Source organism: Rhipicephalus microplus, chromosome X (genome assembly GCF_043290135.1).
Source record: "Rhipicephalus microplus isolate Deutch F79 chromosome X, USDA_Rmic, whole genome shotgun sequence".
Taxonomy (NCBI): Eukaryota; Metazoa; Arthropoda; class Arachnida; order Ixodida; family Ixodidae; genus Rhipicephalus; species Rhipicephalus microplus.
The window spans coordinates 428,206,828-428,229,950 of record NC_134710.1 but is presented as its reverse complement, the minus strand read 5'-3'; the positions used below and the strand labels follow the sequence as shown (position 1 = coordinate 428,229,950).

Genomic DNA, 23,123 nt, shown 5'->3' with positions numbered 1-23,123 from the left:
AGCAAACGAGTGACTGAGAGATCGAGAAGGTGAACGCATATTAATCTTTCAGTAATGAATATAAAATAATTGGTGTGTATTGAACCACCACTCGTGTTTTGAAACAGTGACGCAGAACAGTTGGGTGGGCGATGTGTTTCGCTGCTTCTCGGCTCCAAGCAACGCGCGCCGCCTGCTCAGCACGGCCGACGAGCGCGCTGAGATGGCCAGCGTCGTGGGCTTGCGTGCCTTCAGCGTGGTCTGGTTCCTGTTGGGTCACTTCCTGCTGTTGCACTCCATGATGCTGACCAGTGAGAACATCTGTCATCCTCTTGTGGCCACAGGGCGAAGAAAGTGTACACGATGTCATGTCATCTGCTCGAATGGGTCGGATTCCCGAATAATAATAATAATAATAATAATAATAATAATAATAATAATAATAATAATAATAATAATAATAATAATAATAATAATAATACAAAGGAAAATAATTGCCTAGTTTACGCTAATAGAGGGTTACTACTGCATAGTTATATCAGTGCTATTTCACAGGAAATGTGGCATCGTAGGCTTAGTAGCAGCTTCTTTAGTCACAACTGATGCAAAACTATTCTTTTTCAAGGCAAGCTTATTACGAGTGACGCACCGCCTCGGTGGAACAGCGTCTATGGTGCTTGGCTAGTGACCCAAAGGTAGTGGGATAGATCCCAGCCGCGACGGTCATATTCTGACGGAAGCGGAGTGGTAGAGGTACGTGTACTGTGCTTTGACGGTGCAGGCTAAACACCAGCTGGTCCAAATTTCCGGAGGCTTCCACTATAACAACCCTCATAATCTTGTAGGGGTGTCCGTGAGGTACGTGTAAACTGGCAGCATAACTTCCATAGAAGCCCGCGCACCCAGTAGTAGGTGGTTTATTGCCACCGGTGCAATTCTTTTATAGAGGTGACAACTAACAACAAACAAAAAATAAAAGAAGAAATAATGATGATTTTACAACCACAAGCGGTATCAACGTCGTGCATTTGCTCTACATGGCGTAAAATTTTTTAAAATTTCTAATTGCTCACACATTACATGTCTTTCGTAAGTGAGCGAATGCATTGCGTCTTTATGGTTGGCAAAATGTGTGCGCAAGAAAAAAGGAAGAACAGCAAGAAAGATCAATGATTCAAGGTTGTTTTATTAGCCAAATAGTGTACTTGAAATATACGTCAAAATCTTTGCAGAGGGCTAAATTGTGATACAGATATTTCACGAGCACAATAGCACAATACTTGGAAAGTTCACGTTGCGCACTCATGTGAAACCCTAGACTGCAAATAATGAGACAGCAGTCTTGAGAATATCGCTTTTGAAACCTTAGAATATAGCGTTTCGTCACACTCGCCATGGTGGTCTAGTGGCTGAGTATTTCGGGAGCAGACAAGCAGGTCGCAGGATCAAATCCTAGCCATGGCAGTCGCAGTTTCAATGGAGGCAAAAATGCTTGAGGCCCATGTATTTAGCTTAAGGTGCACGCTAAAGAACCCCAGGTGGCAGAAATTTGCGTAGCCCTCCGCTTTGGCGTCTCATATTCATATATGGTGGTTTAGGGACCTGAACCTTAATAATTATTATTAGCATTTCATCGCTGAGCGTGTCACATTCACCGTCACAAAAGGTGAGGGCACGCCGGCCATGCGCCAGCGAAGGCAGTCAGAGAGCTTGCTAAGCTTTGAAATTTCACGTTAGTGAACAGTACCTTAGCCAATAAATAAACAGCGTGAGGTACGTACAAAACTACTGCGCAAAGGTGAGCGATGGCTTTTGACCTAGCAATGCGCTGAACTAAACACAACACGTGATAGCAGATTCCCTTGATTTGCCCCGTATTTAGGGCACACGACTAAAATATAAGGCAATCAACCATTTAGGCAAGTGCCACATGAACCGTAAAGTAAATTTATTGTCAACTTTTGCACATATAAAATTACGCCTAATTGAATAAAAATTTGTTGAGAATGTGGTTTTCGTTATTTTTCTCCTGCTCACCTAGACGCGCTTCATTTGTCGGCGGGCGTTCATGCTTGTGGCAATGGGTTTTCGACAGTTTTCGTTGCAAGTTATGCGACCAATACAATTTCACCATGACTTTAGTACGTAAGGCCCCGCATATTAATATTATAAGCGACATATTTTGGTGGTGGCGGCGGCACAGTAGGCGAAAAACCCAGCGAGTGTACGTAAAATGGCCCTCGATGGTTCACGTGGGTATTTATGTGCGCACGTTTGCTGTGACTTATGGTCTGCTAATCGCAGGTGTGTCGGTGATCGGCCATTACTGATAAGACAAGCTGATGTTAGGTGACGTGTTACAAGTCACTTTAAGTTCTCCCATTCCACAGTAGCCTGTATATGAACGCATTACCGTTGTTGTTGCATCTAAGAATTGAGGTGTTGTGCCACTAGGCACGTTGGTTGAGGTCCTATCTCCGGCATAGAGGGAAGAAAAAGCAAATTGAAAAAAATGGCGCAATGCAAAATAAAGATATTTGAGAAATAGATATATTAGATTGATGATTGATTTGATGTGTGGGGTTTAACGTCCCAAAACCACCGTATGATTATGAGAGACGCCGTAGTAGAAGGCTCCGGAAATTTCGACCACCTGGGGTTCTTTAACGTGCACTCAGATCTCAGTACAAGGGCCTACAACATTTACGCCTCCATCGGAAATGCAGCCGCCACAGCCGGGATATGATACCGCGACCTGAGGGTCAGCCGCCGAGTACCTTAGCTACAAGACCACCGTGGCGGGGCGAGAAAGAGATAGAGAGCGAGAAAAAAATGAAAGAGGAAAAGGGAGAAAAAGAGGAAGGCCTGCACTCGCCAAGCTTTGATGGCCTGTATTCTCAAGACACGGGGAAATGTTTCTGAATTTTTAAATAATTGTGTTTCAAAAGTTTTGAAATGGCGCCATTTCACATTGAACTTCAGGAATGGGGTTTCGCATTTCGTTTTGATTATTGTTTTTTTTTTGCCTATCGGCTCATAGCGCCAGTCTTGTGGTGTCGCTTAAAATGATATGTTATATAAAATACTAACAAGAACGCCGGTCGACAGCGAACGATAAACGCAACGGCAGTAGCAGAGATAAGTTGCATCACAAAAATTTTAACACAGTTTTTTTTCCTTCCAGTGCAAGATTCTAAACTATATAGCATACTTACAGAGCAAAAGCGCTGCAGCTAATAAAAGATTGCTAGAACGAAATGATGGTTTTCATTGAGTTAGTGTGGCATGCAACCACAATGAAAACCATTATCAACAACAGTTATCACACCTACAAAACCAGTTATCAACACCTACAACTACCGGCACACCTTGCGGCAAGAATTGTTGCCCCAGTGGCATAAATGCTGCGTCAAAAAATCATAATAGGAAACCAATACGGAGATAGTGTGATTTTATAAAATCAGTGAGTTGTAATATTTCTGTTTCCTGTGGCTTTATTTTAGAGAACTTGGCAATGCTCAAGGACAAGATCAAGGACATCACCATACAATTCATCGTCAACTTCACTCCTGCCGGGGATACTATTATCTGCTTGCTGTAAGAAATTCACTTGAAGATAACTTTCGTGAAAGTTATAATGTGCAGATTGGTAGAAATAAGCCATGAATACTCATGTCGTGCGATTATATTAATTTCTTATCAGTCAATACGTTTTTCTCTCAAATAGAAATGGGGTTACTGGAGAAATTGTTACGTATCACCTGAGAGGTACTTTGAGATTTGGAGATTTTGACGTTGTTGAGGTCACTTCAATGAGGCCCCCAAAACAGTGCATCAATAGGTGAATCACGGAGTCTGAGAAAAATTGTCTAAAATTTTGTAAAACGGGCGATGTAAATGAAAGGACAACTTCAGCAATGTCATAATCACCATGTTGCATTCCATCTTTCTCCACCAATGCCGCAGAGGTTGATTTCCTAACGGAACTTTGCATTCCTTAAGACACTTGAACTGTGTAGGTATCAAGGTAACATAGTATCAAAAACGTGTTTATTTAATATATAGCTTATTGATGCTTGATTGGGGTTGCAGCTTTGCAAAAAAGGTGAAAGTGACGAAAATGTGTCAGTAGTACAGTTGAATGGTTCAGTCAAAAGCCACAGGTCATGCACATCGCGTTGCCCCTCAGTATACCAGCAGTATTCTTTGGCTGAATGTTCCTGTCATAAGTGCAATTATTTATTCTAGCCTTGCAGCCACTCATGTGGAATCTTTATTACTGTCAGGCCCTTTGAGTATCTCGGACCACCATCAGCCTTATTGAGCTTTATATTAATAGTATAATAACAATATGTTTCTCGTTATTAAGCATATGCTTGAAGGAAGGTGTAAGAATAAAAACGAGGAACAGTTGACAAAGCACTCGCACCTTTTAGAGTGAAACAACAGCAAACATAAATATATTTCATCTGTATTCACAAGAAAGCAAAAAAGAAAAGGAGAAAAATAAAAAAGGCAAGAGAACATACTGATGCAGAAAGAAAACAATGAGTGAGCGCATTTTTGCGCGTTTAAGTTTATGATAATGATACTGACAAAGAAGCCTAACATTAGCGCTTTCATGACAAGTTCCAGATTTTGCATCCGCACTTTTCCATGAGCCTATTTAGGAGATCATGCCACGCATCACTGAAAAATCACCAGAAAGAATATCGTAATAAAAACGTGACTGATCCTTCAGTGCAATCAGCATAACAAGAAAGTGAAACGCGTAATCACAGAGCCAGTTGAGTGTTTATTGCGCATTGTTTCGCCACAAGGGCGAATTATTTGACGGTACATCAAGAATTTACAATGTCTCGGGAAGAAACGGTAAGCAGCTTGAAACTTGCTACGCGCACCACAAGCAGAAACCACGCCACAATTGAGCATACACAGGACGAGCGCGGACTAATAATTGTCACAGCTCGACACTTGAGTGCGCTTTTCAAACAGAAAGACGCACAAAACCAACACACAAGTATCATAGGATAAGCGCGAACAAACATCACAATTCTTACTGCTGCGTGTGTGAGCAGCGTGCTCCTGCTGTAAAGGTGACTGCGGCGGCGAGCGAAGTGACTTTCATGCTCTCCAGAATGAGGACTATGATAGGCGTGCTCGCAGGAAGGACTATGCTCCCTGGAGGCGGTGCTCATCGAGGTGCTCGCCCAACGCTTTACCCAACGCGCGCACTGCGTGCCATCTTGCTACTGCTGACGAAAACACGCGAAAATTGTGGAGCTCTGAGCACCACCAAATATGGTGTACATAAACTGGTTTGCCGCAAGCAATCCCGGCAACTAACGCTCTGTGGCGTAGTGGTTAGCGCCGCGCGCTGCCGATTGAGGGGTCACTGGTCGAGTGCAATGTGATGTGCGGCGTGACCACCATTTCTGCGCATGCATGCTCCTCCCCATCCTACGCTCGCTTCTCCCTCTCTCCTCTAAGCATACCCCCCAAAAGCGTGAACACCCCCATGGGAGGCCAGCGCTCGATAGATGGCGTGCCAAAAGACACAACTCAGCTGTTTGCGCCCAGACGACCAACCGCAGTGTACCATGGTGAGATCACGTGCGTGCGCCGCTGCTGTGCCTCAGTTCGAAACGAACAACTGGAAAACTCATTGCGCCAGTACTACTTCACTGTGATTTAGAAAAAATAACTTTGTCTGAAGGCTACTATCCTATAAAAAGACTTAGGAAACGAAGAGAAGCCCTGCAAATTTGACTGCATCTGTTGTTAGGGTATGGAAGGGACATCACTGTGCCATGATGGCAACTCCATCGTCCTCATTTTCTGGTTGCGTGCTGGGTTTTGTGCTAATGCTAGTGCTGACTGGCACGCCGCCATTATTGTGTCCATGCTTCGACGATACTACGCTGTCAATATGTGTAGTAGAACAAAACAAAACAAACAAAACAGAGCAAGCGCTAGCTGCATCATTTTTTTTTGGCATTTCATGTACGTCGTGTCCGTGGTATGTATGCGCGGGGACGCTAATCAATCAAACCAATGGGGCAGCATAGCAAGTGGGGTGTCGCGCTGCTATTCTTTAGGGCGCGAGATATATTAGCGACCACGGCGGCCAACATTGGTGAGGGTGAGATATACAATATTGCCTGTAAACCAAGATATATGTGCGCATTGGAGAACACGAAGCAGTCACAATCCTGATACGCACACTACAACGTTCCTCAAATTGATATCTTCTTTGGCACGGTAAATTCAAACAATTATTGATGTTCAACAGACACCTTTATTTTAGCCTACAACTATACTCTATTAGGTATCAAGGTAAACGACAGGTAAAAATCGAAGACATTTGAAACTTCCCTGGCAAGGCATAAATTTCTATGTTACTTAGCCATGGCAGCCAGTGAGAGAAAAGCTTAGTGTATCGGCTGACTCCAGAAACCTTAGCTTAGAGTTGTCTGATGCTTTGTTCGTAACAAGAACCCTGTCTTTTGTACAAATTAAGTTTAGCAGAGGCATCTCGACAACAGAGGCATCTCGAGTACAAAAGCGTAGGCGAACGCGTCCCCGCACAAATCTAGTGGTTGTTTTACATGCAATTGTGTACGAATAAATTGTCTACCTGTCTATCGTATCATTCACTACACGCGGTGGCATCAAATGGTGTTTTTTGGGGGTGGTCAGATAAATAGAGGCATGAAAAACTTTGTTATTCCTTAGGCGCACGACTCAACGCTCAGCGGAAGAGATAAAAAAAGCTTACATATATATATGCCGTATATTGCATAATATCCTCGTTTTCTTTCCGGCAAAATTCCGTTTCAATATTACTGTTCGGCCTTGTCTTCTACTGGTGGCTGTCTTCACTACTAAATAAATATAGCAGACACCCGCCATTTGGTTTAGAAATCAGCCCGACAGTACCAGAGCAAGAACAGAACATACTTTGCTCGTCTGACCACTGGGATGCAACGCCACCTCTTCTTTCAATAGCTTTCCTCTCCTCTATACGTCCTTCCTCTTAATACATATTGTGGCATTTGAAGACGCAGCAGTACCGCCGGCGCCCTTTAGTTTTGTTAAGGCAATGCGCGCCCGCACCGCCTCCACCAGCCGCCTCTCTCGTCTGCGGGAGCGGCTGAGAAGTGCGTACTTTGACCGCAGGGGTGTCCGTGGAAACTCCAGTGCTGGTTTCCAACTGAACATGCGTGTCCCCTACCCCTTACTCGCGTCGAAACGTTGACGCAGGCAGCGCTGCTAGCAAGTTTCTTGATTGAAGAAACCGACTGCTCGCGCTGCGCATTTGTTCACTGGTCACTCCGCATATATAGGCAGTGGATCTTGACATCCATATATAAGGGCGGTGGGAGATTTCTCCTGCGTACTGTTGAACAAGGGGGAGTTTTCGAATAGCAAACGCAACTCTTTGCATACGCCAGCTGTTGCGGTCGCTGCCCCAGCGCATGCGCCATAAAGCAAGCCATCGTTCGCGTTTGCGGTCCACCCACAAAAAGTCCGAAATAGCGTGCGGCCCGCAAGGCCCGGAAAACTCCTTTGCGTGAAGCGAGCGTGCTGCGAACATGCATTAGCAATTAGGTAGGCAAACACTATTTGAAAACTTATATGGCACATCTACGCAAACGCTAAGCCCGCAACGCCCGCTTACTTAGCGTACACTATTCGAAAATGCCCTAATAAATATTCGCAGTGTGCACATTACCTAAAAGCGGACTGCCGGTCTGTGTGTCCAATCAGATTCCTCTGTCTCTTTGACCATTAGCAGTGAATGGCATGTTCCAGTAAGAAGCACCAGTCCACCACTGCGTGCTTCACACCTCCCCCATTTCCTCTCCTGCACAACACCGCAATGACAGCCAGCGTCGATGCCACCACCATGAAAGCGTTAGCACCCCTGCCTCGCATCAACACGGGGTTCCCTTTAGCGGGAGAGGGTGTAATATTGTTCTTTGCAATCTAGCTGGTAGTATACGTTTTACAACATCACATCTGAGACAGATATACGTCAGTGGAGCTGTGGTGGGCTCCAGTATAAAAGACTCGTGCTCATAGAAACGTTAAATCACCTCGTTTAATAAGAGTCTTGTAAGCCTATTTTTATATCATGCAACGTACAGTGTTCAGCGATTGAAAAGCTGTAATCGGAACATGTGGCTACGGGTCGGGAGGTTGACGGGGGGAACGTGAGTGTTTCTAAGGCGTGTGACTTCAAGGTGTGAACAAGATTAAATGTCTGTGCTTCTCAGCGGTGCTGGCGGAGAGCCGTAATCTTTCGAAATGCACGTCCCCCAACTACAGCCGCAGCGCACGGCGTGGTACGAGAGCGCAGTGTGCTGAATCAACTGTTTTGAAATACTGTTTTGAAGAAGATTGTTTTGAAGCCACAGCAAACAGCACTCTCGCGGTGTCAACAAGCAGCACAGACAGAATGGCTGTCTGCCGTATGCAGCTTACATGAGCCACAAAAGCCATCCCCGTCACTCGCACCGCCAGCAGTTCCGGTTTTCGGGCATTGTGTTATGCTCACTGACGACAGTATCAGCATGAATTAATGATAATTGATAATGGTTCGGTATATATGTCTCAAAACCACAATATCACTTAGAAAGAAGTCGTAGCGGGGGGCTCACAAAATTTCGTTCGTTTGGGTTCTTTAGGAGATTAGTTTTCAAAGCTTGAAAAAAAAAAACATCAACCGTCAGCAAAAAAGTACCATTAAATTTGAATTAAAACGTTCGCAGTCGGCAGATAGCCCTTCGTTCTGTTTGCCTAGTCACGCATGCGCTGAGGAGCAGCCGCCACCAAGCCACGCCCACCAACGGTGACAGTCCGCGCAGGCGCCATGCCAAGTTAGCCCGGCGGGGCGCGAGCCGTGTAAGAGCTACAAAAAGCCCGCGATTCTACCGGAACAGCCTCAGCCAGGTTTGAACGTTAGGTTCTGGCACTGGAGTTTGAATGTTCTCTCAATGTCTGTGACCGGCTGTGGTTCGACACTACGCTGTCTATGCCAGGAAAGACCTAGCAACAGCCAAGAAGAGTAGGTTAATAGCCCTTCATATCAACCAGCTTATGTGTTTCCGAAGCTTTACGTGGCTAGTGTAAACTTCATTTTTTTATCGTGCACCTTATTCTAAGCATAGGTGTGCTTTTTATTTCGTCCTCAACGAATTGCGGCCACCGTGGTCGTGAACTAAACCCGCACCACCATGGTGCTTAGCGGCGTGATGCCATACGTGTTTAGCTACCGCGGCTGTCCAAAAAGCTACGTTGATAGTTTATGTAACGTTTTATTGTAAGCGATCCGAAATCTAATAGTGGATGTGTAGACGCTGTTCAATATTTAAAATACACACACATACATACAAACATACACACAAGCACACATGCGCACGCCTGCATACACTGACACACACTGACATACATACTCACCCACAAACACGCGCACACTCACAAACGCACTTACACAGGCACATAGACTGCGTGGTCTGTTTTCAAGGTGGGAAGATTCCTCAGGTGCACCTTGAATATAGGCCGGTATGCATACACTACACGGTTTAACAACAACAACAACAACAACAACAACAACAACAACAACAACAACAACAACAACAACAACAACAACAACAACAACAACAACAACAACAACGACGACGACGACGACGACGACGACGACGACGACGACGACGACGACAACAACAACAACAATAATAATAATATTAATAATAATAATTATTGCCTTCAATTTTCACATACAATAGAGAGAAGGGACCCCAGATTAAAGCTACAGATATGTAGCTTGAATGCGCCTGAGGTCCAACAAAAGTACCTTCATGTCACATACATGGCAGGACAAAATCAAAACTTAGACTACAAACAAAAACCGAAAAACATGGCTCATACAGGTGTGGCGTCACATACAATACATAAATAATAGAACAGAACTCTACACTTTGCTACAAAATAGAAGTACTCTACCAGCAAACATACACACAAAACAAAAAGGTATAAACTGTACCTTCAAAAATATTCTTTATGTTCTTTGGGTTGTAGTGTGAGTAGGCGACGATTGGCCTTTTCATATTTGTTTATTATAGTTGATAAGACTTTGTACCGAACAACTTTGTACCGAACAAACGTAAAAAAACTAACAAACGCACACCTTGGATGACACGCAGTATCATCCATCTAAAGCGGAAAATTAAAAAATTGAAAAAGAGGCATGCCCAGCGAGATGTGATCCAAAAGCTACAAAGAAGTCTGGCAAGTGAAGTGCAACAATCCAAAGACTATTACTTTAAAACGTTAATGTGCCAAACTTTATTAAAAGCGACCCAACAAAGTTCTGGAGTTATCTATCCGATAACAAAAAGCCAGTGACGTCAATTTCTGTCAAAGGGCGCACGGTTACAAATCGCAGTGACATCGCAAATCACTTCAACAGTTATTTTCAGAGCGTGTTTGCCAATTCAGCAATATGTGTACCAGAAACGTTTTTGTTTGAACCATGTGAAGCGAATTTCATTTCTTATTCTGGTTTGGTTTCAATGCTTTTAAACTTGAAAGCAAAAAAATGCTGCGGTCCTGATGACCTTCCCAATGTGTTTCTTCGGCGTTATGCTGAATGCGTCACCAAATTTCTTGTTGTAATCTTCCAAGCGTCCCTATTAACTGCAACACTACCACGTGACTGGAGGATCGCTAGAGTCATCCCCATCTTTAAAAAAGGGGATCGATTAATTCCGGATAACTACCGTCCTATATTTTTAACTTCAACATGCTGCAAATTAATTGAACATATCATAGCCAACCGTATTCTTGAATTCCTTGAAAGACACTCAATTCTAACAAGCTTCCAACATGGTTTTAAGAAAGGCTATTCGACTGTGACTCAACTGGTCACCGTCACACACGAGTTTGCAAAAGCCCTTGATAATAATGTTCAGGTAGACACAATTTTTTTTGATCTTAGCAAAGCATTTGATAAAGTTCCTCATGACAAATTAATTCAAAAATTAAAAAATATAAATCTTCCCGAAAGTTTGGTAGCATGGGTGTCTAGGTATCTGATGAATAGAGAGCAGTATGTCTTGATTGATGGTCATGCCTCGAGCTGTCTTCCTGTCACATCCGGAGTGCCTCAAGGTAGTGTTCTGGGGCCGTTGCTTTTTCTGGTATACATCAATGATATCGTCACTGTAGTTACACCCACCACTCATGTCCGGCTGTTTGCAGATGACTGTATTTTATTCCGTGAAATCTCCAGCATGCAAGATCAAATAGAACTTAACACAAACCTGGACAATATATACAGTTGGTGCAGGGATTGGGGCATGGTTGTCAACGCAGAGAAAACTGTTTCCCTCCGCATAACGCGCAAAAAATCTCCATTCCAATTTCAGTACACACTGGGATCATGCGCGGTGAACCAAGTCAACAGCTTCAAATACTTAGGCGTAACGTTTACTAGTAATCTTTCCTGGAACTTGCACATAGAAAACATCTGCTCCTCCGCTTTTCGAAAACTGTGTTTCTTGAGACACAAACTTCGTAATTCGCCTCCAAGTGTTAAACTTCTTTGCTACCATTCATACGTTAGACCAAAACTTGAGTATGCTGCTGTAGTATGGGACCCGTATACCAAAAATAACATCGATAAATTGGAAAAGATTCAGAGGAAAGCTGTCAGGTTCGTTTTTTCAAAATTTCGTCGCACGGATTCTCCCTCTGATTTAATGATTGCCAATAACATTCCCAAGCTTCAGTTAAGAAGACAAAAATTTCGTCTCGATTTCCTCTGCTCACTTACTAAACATGAATTGGCTATCGACCCCTTCCTGTATATATCCGCCCTGACCACAAAACACACGCGGCACTATAACCCTAGATCGCTAACACCATACCAAGCGCATACCGATACTTTTAAATTTTCATTTTTCCCGCGTACCGTCGCTGAATGGAATTCCATTGCTGAGCCATACTTATTAGATACTGTATAGCCCCATTTTTTGTTAGTGTTGTTAATTGTGTGTTGGATTGACAATGCAATGTCCGCCGTTTCATTTTTGGCCCTTTTGCTATTTTTGTATTATTGTGCTATTCAAGTGCTCGTCCTGCCAGGACCACAACTGTGGTCTGCAGTATGTATTAAATAAAATAAATAAATAAGAGAAATTGCAAGGTTTCATTTCCATATCCGGTTCTCGTATACAAGTGTCCACTTTTTGGAACTTCTAGTACAGAAAGCTTTTTCTTTCAAGGTTCAGTTTGCTAAAGATATCAATGACTTCACTACGACAAGTGTTGAAAATCTAAAATAGTTGAGATACAAGTCACGTGCGCTGTCCCCTTGTTGGGACGATGCATTGTGTCTAACGTGCAGACGTTTGCCCTTGCGCGCAGGGGACTAATGATGGTGTACGTATGCAATCGGCGGCTTCGAGAGGAGAACGCCATACGGACCAAGCGCTACGTGCTCAAATACTTGCTACGACGAGTGATCAGGTATCGACAATCTTTTCTCATCTCAGTGCCGGCATATATTCAGTGGTTGGCCGGCAATTAGCGCACAGAAGGGTGTACTGGACTTCTCCTTTCGCCACACTCGTGGAAGAGGAACTGCGATCGTGCGGAAACACTGTCGTTTTCATGCCAGCTCAAGGAGGTATAAAGTACGTTTCTTTTCCTTTTCCTGTGATTACGTGGCGAGGAGTTTGTCTCTGATTTTCAAAAATGTAAACATCGCATTAGCTGCTGCTTGGAGATCCTCTGCTGTTGAATACTGTTGTGTAGATATGTCGTGTACACGTTGACTGCTTTGTATGTTCTGAATTGCTCGGCAATTACGATGGCTAGACTTACGACAATGTCATCAGTTACTTATAGCTCTATACGTAAAAAAATCGCAATCAACAGGCATGCCAGCAATTGCGTGCGTCTCTCAGATGCGGTGGTTTGCTTATTGCATACTTTTATTCAAATATGCTGAGGCGTTTTATCGCATATCATAAAGCATCTACAGCTGTACGGTCGAAGCATTGTTACTGAACAATTCTTCGTTCAATGCGAGCTTTCCGCCACATATCACGGCCTCAACTTTGTAAAGATCAATTTGTAGCGCAAATATATATATATATATATATATATATATATGTAGGTATGGGATATGGCACAACGGGAGCGTTGTCAACAAGGATAAATATATTCATTTCCCAACAGTTTCGGGAGGGGTCCTCCCGAAACTGTTGGGAAATATATTTATCCTTGCTGACAACGCTCCCGTTGTGCCATATCCCATACCTTCACGAAGACTAACTGGCCCATTGAATTATTACTCCCACTGACACTATACACACACACACATATATATATATATATATATATATATATATATATATATATATATATATATATATATATATATATATATATATATATATATATATATATATATATATATATATATATATATATATATATATTAGGGAAAGAAGTGTATACCTAAGGGCTCGTTTTTCCGTGTTTTAACACAATATTAATGAGATATAACAGACAGTAATGCAAGGAATGTACAGGGGAAGTTACTAGAACCAATGGAATGTAAATAAGAAGAAAGAAAAGTGGATGAAATATTACGGCTGGTTATTTTATTCATCCACTTTTTTTTCTTCTTATTTACAATCCATTGGTTCTAATAACTTCCCCTGTACCTTCCTTGGCATTACTGTCTGTTATATCTCAATATATATATATATATATATATATATATCTATATATATATATATATATATGTATATATATATATATATATATATATATATACATATATATATATATATATATATACAAAGAAAAGAAGTGTATACCTAAGGGCACGTTTTTCCGTGTTTTTACACAATAATTATGAGATCTAACAGACAATAATGCCAAGGAAAATATGGGGGAAGATATTAGACGGAATTGTAATGTAAATATGAAGAAACGTGGGTGAAAAGATAACTTGCCGTGGCCAGGATCCTGCCCACGGCAAGTTATCTTTTCACCCACTTTTCTTCATATTTACATTACAATTTGGTCACATACCTTCCCCCTCCCCATATATATATATATATATATATATATATATATATATATATATATATATATATATATATATATATATATATATATATATATATATATAGCGACAAGCATCACCAGCGTCATCTAACTACGGAAGCCACTCCTATGTGATGGACCTTCAAGCCATCCATGACGCAATCCAGCATGACACCTCTAAACTGCCAACAATTAAGCAAACTGTTGTAATCACTGCTTGTTTGGATGCTATTTAAGAGCTCAAGAAAGTTCACCAGGTGAAAGAAATCTGCGAGACGATTTATAAGATGAACCACAATACAGCTACTTGCGTCAAGTTACATTGGATTCAAGGCCATGCCGAGATACCACACAACATTGCTGCTGACCAGCAGCAACACCACCTAGACTACTGAAGGCCTTCCCGTGCCCTCCCCTCAACAGGCTGATGTCACCACATTGAGATCCGTAGTGGATTGAGAGAATATTAGGAGATGTTGAAAGAGCCGACTAAAACGATGAAACTACGACATGGCTTGTCACGGCTTACAGCTGCGAACTAATGTGGAGACTATCGCAAGCTGTGGTATTTTCTTTTTTCAGCCAAGTTGACAAAAACTTCTTCCCGTTGTCTCTTCCTACGCGAAAAAGTTTTTTTCTTGCTTCATGGCTTGAATACTACCGTTGTGCATGATATATTTTACAACATGCACTGCATTTTATCTTTTAAAACTTCAAAGTTCTGTTTGCAGCGGAAAGTGTGTTGTGCTTTAGCCACATTTTGCTAAAACCACGTTGTTTGGATCGTTAAGTGGCAGCGGCAAGCAAACCAGCTGTCTCTGTTACGCAACGCAGTATTGCTGTCAGGGCATGTATTAACAACCCAAGGACTATGGCCGGCTGTTCTTGTGTGCCGAATTGCCGTTCTAATTATGCCGGACGACCCACCGTTCGCGTCTACAGGTCCCCCACCAACGCCGCTAAAAGATCAGTGTGGACGCACGCCGTGCCACGTAAATAAATTCTACAAGAATCGCAGGTAATAGTTGGGGTTTTACGTCCAGAAACTACGATAATGGCAGCGAACAACGACCTTGCCATTCGTATGGCATTTGTATTCATTTCTTTGTAGGCATGCATTTGTTAATTTACTGTTTTTCTCTTTATGCAGAAGTAAGTAAAATTATAAACCATACACACTTTCGCATTCCCCATAATGCCATACCAATAATGCGCAGGCTGGCGCCCCTGATGGTGCTCACCACAGTGCTCGTGGGACCAATATTTGCCCAACTGGGCCAAGGTCCAACTTGGGAGTACGAGTCAAGGCGCATGGTGGGCCAGTGCCGCAGTAGCTGGTGGTTGAACGTGCTGCACATCAACAACTTCTTTCCCAGGAAGCAACAGGTCTTGACCATTTTTTACAGAAAGAACTTCAGCACTCAGTGGCATAGTTGCTCATTAAATTACACGTAGTGTGGCTCTTCTGCTGCTTCATTATGCATCTGCTGTCTAGAATTTTTTACTTTAGTTTGAAGTGCCGACTCATGCAGTGACGGTGGTCAGCATACAGTGCTGTCAAATAATTTCACGGTAGTTGCTCAGTACAAAGCAGAGCTAGTATTTATACCACAAATATCACAATAATATTTCTAATGACGCGTGCTCATGACTTTGTTGAACATTTCATTTGGCGAATGTGGCCAGCCATTGACAAGTAGGGGTGCACGTTACAGAACCCCAGGTGGTCGAAATTTCTGGAGCCCTCCACTACGGCATCTCGCATAATCATAAGGCAGTTTTGGATTGTTAAACACCACACAATATTCAATCAATTGACAAGCTGCTTTTACAAAAGAACACCTTTTGGATTCGGCACCTGAATAGGTGTCTGTACTAAACACCAAGTAATAAGTATCCATAACTGGAGAATTATTTCCTTTGCCCAGAGTCAAAAACACTTCTGGTTTTCACTAATGTTACGACTTCAAGCGGTTTTTACGAAGCTTAATCTCGCACATTGTGTTGAGTTTGCTATATATCTGAAATAAACAAAGTCACTTTCTTGAACAGCCACGATTCGCAAATATAAATACGGCTGATCCCCCTTTTGAGGACTCGGTGTACCACAAAATTCAAACGTGTCCTCGCAGAGGTAGCTGACCGTTCATTGTGCATTTTTCCGCCACAAGGGTGAACAAATAAATGCTGCAGCAACATATTACAATGTCACGGGAAGAACGGTGAGCTACTCGGAACTTGCAGCACACACCTCAAGTAGAAAACCCCCACAAAATGAGCATGCACAGGACGAGGGCGACAAACATGCGTCAAAGCTCGACACTTCAGGCACGCTCATCAAACAGAAAGAAAAACTAATAAAATTACCGTGCAAATGTACACAGGACCAGCGCAAAAAAACTGTCCAAAGTATAGGATCTTGGTGCGTGAGCAGCGCACTGCTTTCGTAAACGCGAACGTGGCAGCGAGTGAAGTGATGTTCGTACTCTATTTAACTACAGTAAGTTGAAAGCAAACTTGCGGTGGGAGCATAAGAGGTACAAAGAGGCTGAATCCCGAGAAAAGTGCGCGTGCGGGTGGGCCACCACCGTAGAGAATCTATACGCACTTGGCTTCTCGTTAGCTAGCAGGAGAAGGTTCACTTTGTGACACAGTGGTTAGCGTCGCAGGCTGATGAGCGTGTGGCCGCTGGTTCGACGACCTGCCGCGGAACTCTTCCTTGTCGTTTCTTTTTTCCTTGCACGCTGTTAGTATATGTTTTACAACATCATATCCGCGTTGTAAATACGTCAGTGGAGCCTTGGTGGACCCCGACATTGACAACTTTGTTTTAGTAATAACATAAGAATAATGGGGTTAAGAGAGACACTAAAGGACACTAATTAGTCGACGTTCATGGTTGAAATGGCGGTTCGGAAACCTCGTAGTGGTACTTTTGTGTCAAGGAAGTGCTTATTTTGAAAAGAATTGGTAGATCCCACTTACTGTGGGAATCGATGATACGAGAAGCATGCACAACAAACGTTTAGTTGTCCCATTAAAATGAGCACAACGTTACGAGGCGGATGTAAATTGTGCCATACATTACTCTATGTGATAATTATCTGGTTTTTGCCTGGCATTTGTGTTTGTCGTCCATTCACGCCACGCAATAACAAATTTGGTATATGTGAAGCTATCGAAGCGGCCACGTGCACGCCATGAGCGTGGCATGTGTTGATGTTTTGCATCACACGGATGTCATTATTATAAAGTTTGGAAGTGCCATTTACCTTCGTCACCCATTGGCGTCAAAAATACCAAATTTGGTATAAGTGAAGCTAGTGAAATGACCATGAGCGCATCATGAGTGAGGCATGTAGTCATGTTCTCACATGAGACGCATGTCATGTTTGCACCAGTCACATAACTTCGTCATCCATTCACGTCTCGTAATAGCAAATTTGCTATATGTGAAGCTAGCAAAAAGACCACGAGCACATCATAAGTGTGGCATTTAATCATATTTCTTAATCAAATGCTTCTCATGATTATCATGTTTGCACCAGTGACATACCTTCGTCACCCGTTCGCGTCACGTAATATCAAATTTGGTAAATGTGAAGCTAGCAAAACCACCGTGAGTGCATCATGAGCATTGCATGTAATCATTTTCTTTCATTAAACACATGCAATGATTATAATGTTTGCACCAGTCACATACCTTCGTCACCCATTAGCGTACATAATAGCAAATTTGTTATATTTGAATCTAGCGAAGCGACCACGAGCGCGTCATGAGCGTGGCATGTTGTGATGTTCCTACATAACACGCGTGTTGTAATTTTGACGTGAGGGCCTGTTTCTTATATTTGTCATGCAGTCATCCCATACCATACCAATTTTGCGATATGTCATGCCAACGCAACCACTGCAGGAGCAGCAAGACCTTGACATGTAAGTCATGAAATTCATGGCATGCGTGTCTTGAATTTCATGTTGCGACTAGTGACTTGTGCTCGTCCTACAGTCATGTTATTCCCACAAATTTTGGCATAGATCCCACTATATAAATGTCCAGGAGAGCTTAAGGTCACAGGCGGATGGATAGATAGAAATCTTCAAACCCACCGAAATTCGGTAAAAATGCTTCACATTTTTTTAAATGATGTTTCAGTGGTCCACATTGGGTTATCACACTCAAGCTTACCCGCCTCAAAAGCAGAATGCCTTATCTCACTGTTGCTGTGCACATAAATGGCCGGGCTGAGACTGCACCTGTGCGCTTCTTTCTTACGGCCTTCGCAACGGGTGTAGTACATGCCTCTCACCACTTCTTTGAGGGGGGCGCTGTGACCCTTCAGTCTTTCGCCGCTCCGTACAGTGCGCGAACACATGAGTTCGAGCACACTTCTTCACTCACCGTGCGTTGAAAAACAAGTTGCCTAATTGTTGAAAGCACAGAAATAGCTTGTTTTGAATTCTTATTTGCGCTAGGTGCATCGAGCCAAAGTTTATTGAAAAATGTGTAAATGTAAGAGCCCGAAGTTCAGCTCTCCGCCATCAAACGTGTAGATATTCTGAGGTCTGAAAATAAATATTTATTGCTCATAAGCACTGGCAATAGCTAAACACATTCCAGTAAAAAAACTTTGGCGGACTTCACAAATGTCTTGTCCACAGTGTAAAATGCTTGTGTACGAGTCGGCTTGCGTGTGTAGGTGGAAGGCTTGTCGTTTGCGTCAATCAGTTGGTTCACGAGGTTGACGAAGAGAATGCTTAGGAATTTTTCGGCTATGAGATCTGCGGATCTTTGGGAGTGGCTGTCGTCAACGCTTTCGGGGCAGCTTAAGATGGGAGCGCGTTGCCATTTCTTCATGGACTTCTTGAAGAAAATGACTGAACTTGCTCCTTTAAAATCTCTGCCAGCACCCGTCGAATTTTGCTGAAGGTGCTCTACAGCTTCAAGCACTTGAGGGGCGAAAACTTGAACTGCTGGCAGCGTATTCATTTTTTCCAAATTGGAAGGGAAGACATGTTTCTTCGTGAAATTTCGGGCCAGCTTCACAGTGTTGCGTTTTTGATGCTTGAATAATTTCTGCACAAACGCACCACTAATCACTCCTGTGCCATCTGTGTGTTCACGTTCGAGGAACTGGTTTCTAACATTTTTGAGCACGTGGCACGGGTCAAAACTGAGAAAGATAACGCTGTTGGCGTCGTGTGGATGACCTATAACTGTGTTGAGGTTGCCGTTACCCACGTGCCTAAACATTGTCACGTTTGCTGAATAATTGTCCGCGACAATGCGAATGATGATAAAGCCACATGACTCCACAGAAGCAATGACCTCCTTCGTCCATGCAAAGAGGTCGCTACCGCTCAGGTGCTTCGTGAAGTAGTACGAACATGGAATCTTGTACCAACTTGTGGTACCATAAAGTACAAAGCAGAAGACTCTGTTCTGAAGGACTTCTTTCACCGTATTCGCCATGCTACTCTCGGGCGTGTCCTTGTGGCCAAAGACTGCATCAGCCTTCCTATCATAGATCCAATTTTGCTTTATGCTAGCTTCATCTATTATTAATGAGGCCATTTGCGGTTTGCTGTTGAGTAGCGAGGCCTCGTGAATCTTACGGTCCTTGATAGCATTGTTCATACCCGATGGTGTTGGGCTTGAACCAATATATCTCTGAAAGGTGCACTTAGCTGGCTGTGTCAGAATCCTTGATGGTCGAGAATAATCGTAGCTTTTTGGGGACAGAAAACGCCATATCACACATTACTTAACTATTCCTTCTGGGTACGCTGAATGCTTATCTTTGTAGCATTCTCTTTGATGCAAACGAAACACGGCGTTTTTCTCTCCCTTCTGCGAATCTGTTGCCATTTTCTTAACGCACGCGTGGTGCTTGTTTTCGCAATAATATGTGGACGGCATTTCTCTTCTTTCAACAACTGCTGCTCCTTCTCACATTTCGAACGACAGTAGGACACGTGGGGGCGTAATCTTCCTATCATAGGCAGGCATCGACCCATGCGATGAGCATTGCTGTTCATTGTGTGCGTGCAAACACTTACTGCTTCTTGTTTAGTGAAACCTCTTGTGAAGTCGCAACATCCAGGTCTGCTTCGTTGGTCTCCGCTTTTCGCTTCCTTCATGTTTGGCGTAGGGAGCGAAGGTCGTGAATCAGGATCTTTGCGGGGCTTCTTTGCACTTAGTCTCATGTAGGAAGGATAGTTTTCGAAGAAGGTGGGCGCAGAGTTGGGAAGAAGTTTTCTGATGCGGCACGCAGGCACATAGTCTAAATCGCGGAATTGTCTACTGCATACGACAGTCGATTTAAACGGGTCGTTGAGGATGAGGTTCTCTCTCGCAATATTATTTTGCCATTTAGGGCACAGCTCAGCATTGCTTGGAAATTGGAGAAAAGAAACACCAGGTGTTTTCTCTGAACAGGACTTGCAATACGAAACACAACAATACACCACCGCACATCGAATGTATATATACGTACTGCTCGTACTGAAGGTTGTACGACCATCTTCCCGAGTCGAAAAATCACTGCAGACTGAACCCTCAGAAGGCTCTAAACGAAATGCAGCCGCGGTGAGCAAATACCAGAATAAACCAAGTCGCGCTAGGGGAAAAGAAAAATCGGCAACAACCTGATGGTAGAGCTACGAGAGAATTAAAAGTAAAGCTGTTTACTTCCATAAAAATTGGCATGTCACTTTCTCTTCCTAAACATGCTCTTCTACGAACTCGAAGTATAGCACAGAAATAATTTGCACTGGAGATTTTAGTTCGAAAGCAAGCGGCTTGCGAGCGTAAGTAGCTGAATTCTTCATTATATTCATGGATGTGGCTTGCAGTACGAAGGAACGTAAAGAGCTCGGGTTCTCCGGAAGTAAAGCTTACAGGGGGTTTTATTGATATGTGGAATTTGACGTCCGAAAACCAGCATATGATTATGAGAGACGCCGTAGTGGAGGGCTCCAGAAATTTTGACTCCCTGGGGTTCTTTAACGTGCACCCGAATGTGAGCACATGGGCCTACAACGTTTCCGCCTCCATCGTAAATGCAACCACTGCAGCCGGGATCTCATCCAGCGACTTGCGGACCAGCAGCCGAGTACTTTAGCCACTAGACCACCACGGTGGGGCTTACAGGGGGTGTTAACACCTCGGCAATGAACGCCACTCCTCCAGGGCATGTCGTCCTAAGACGTTATTCAGCAACAAAAGTCCACTTTTTTAAAGACGATAGTCTTTCTTGGGCACCTTCGAAGCAAAAGTTTTGATCCGTCAGTGTGTACATTTGTCTGTTTGTCCACCTTTAACAGTACCCTAAAGTGTACCAAAGTGACCAAAGGATAATTTAAATGGCCGACCCTATACGCAGCGCCCACCAATACTCTTTAATGTGTAGCGTTCATTATTGTGCAATTAATAATTAAAAAGCAATTATTGCGCATATATGAGGCACCATAACAACACGTCAATATTAGGTATGTGTATTTTTTTACTAAAAAGGCATACATAGCTAATTTTAAGGATCGTAGCCTTTATGACGTGGCGCTGGCCATGCAACGCTTGTACGAAACGGCCAGTGTTTCCAACGCTCTGCTAAGACGACACGGTGGTGGCACCCACCCGTCACGTTGCGTTCTAAACCTTATCCCCTCAGAGACGGGTGCGCACGGCACGCGCCCCGTTTTCCAGGATTACTGCCAGATAGCGCTCATGTCTCACGTGTGACGTGACTTGATGCGCTCGTTCACCTCCACTGCACGCTCGAGACACTCGAAAGAAGCAGGGCCTCCAGAATACCATTCAATTCACTGATTTTCTTGCGTAGAACGTCAAATAAGCGTTTTGTTCACTCTCTCCAGACGCAAGACGATCGTCTTTCGACGACATTTTCGATGTAACATGCAGATAAGGGGCCAATCTTTTTTGCTTATAATTTTAACCGTTAGAGAGACAAGTCACGTACGCGTTTCAAATAGCTGCCAAGCAGCACACTGCAGCTTTCAGCTTCGAAAACCACTACAGATATATTTGTAAAAATAAAGAAATAGAAAATAACTAGCAATGAGAAGGTGCCCCGGTCATTTCTGTAAGCGACCTTTCATTGCAGCCTCGTTGTCTAACGAGAGCGACTGCCAAAGGTGTTTGGTGGTCGCCGCTTGCAGAGCAGATGTAGTGATGTTTATCTCTCCCTGACCATTGCCAATGTTTTATGCTTCATGCATTATGCCTCGTTTGCCAAGCTTCTGTATTTTTACTGAGCTTCAGCTTGTATAATCGACGAGCACATGCACACCTAAATTATGCGTCGAGCTGTATGATAGCATTAGTTTTTTTAGGAAAGAATATTCCTCAACCCCCAATTTTTTGAGTAATACCCTTCCCCGGGCCGTCATCGTCGAGAACCCTTATTCCATGGTTCCACATCGATAATTGCCCTTGCGCTGTGTGCGCGGCGCAAAAGATGCAACGTCCGGGTCGCTGCGCCCCTACCGCATACGGGGGGCAAAACATACGGAGAAACTCTCCCATTGAATTCGCGACGGTTTAGAAGGCCATAAGAAAACAAGCGCGTGCAGGTGCAGTCTAGCCTGGCCCTGGCACAACGTAGCGCGGCTTTAGAGCGTGGCCTACGACACCAGTACCAGCAGAACGAATGTAGCGGGAGCCACAGCAGCAACAACAGCCACTTATCGATTTCGTGCTATGGCCTCCGAGATGTTAGACGTACTTGGGTCATCTAGGCCAAGCCAGATGGCACGACTTGTTCATTTTAACCAGGCGAAAATTTAACTTTCTAACCAATCGCGCCATTCCTCACAGTAACGTCCAACGGTTACTTTTTCCATGAATGAAATAGAAACGGACAAACAGCATTTTATTACGTCTCTGGATGCGCAAAAGGTTTTCACTTACTGCAGCTAGTTTGATTACCAGCGAATAATTGTAGGTGGTACCACTCACGTCATCGGGATCTTTTGGCAAATGTCCTACTCGTGGCACA

At 43.5% G+C, this 23,123-nt stretch overlaps 1 protein-coding gene across 1 annotated transcript in view; it reads left to right on the top strand.

Annotated features, from left to right (window-relative positions):
• The window catches only part of LOC142776552 (O-acyltransferase like protein-like), a 123,464-nt gene that overhangs the window by 59,594 nt on the left and 40,747 nt on the right, over positions 1-23,123 (top strand). The window contains exons 6-9 of the mRNA XM_075880418.1: positions 108-290; positions 3,483-3,576; positions 12,412-12,513; positions 15,324-15,492. Coding sequence (XP_075736533.1) covers positions 108-290; positions 3,483-3,576; positions 12,412-12,513; positions 15,324-15,492 — 548 coding nt within the window. The remainder of the gene's footprint in view (positions 1-107; positions 291-3,482; positions 3,577-12,411; positions 12,514-15,323; positions 15,493-23,123) is intronic.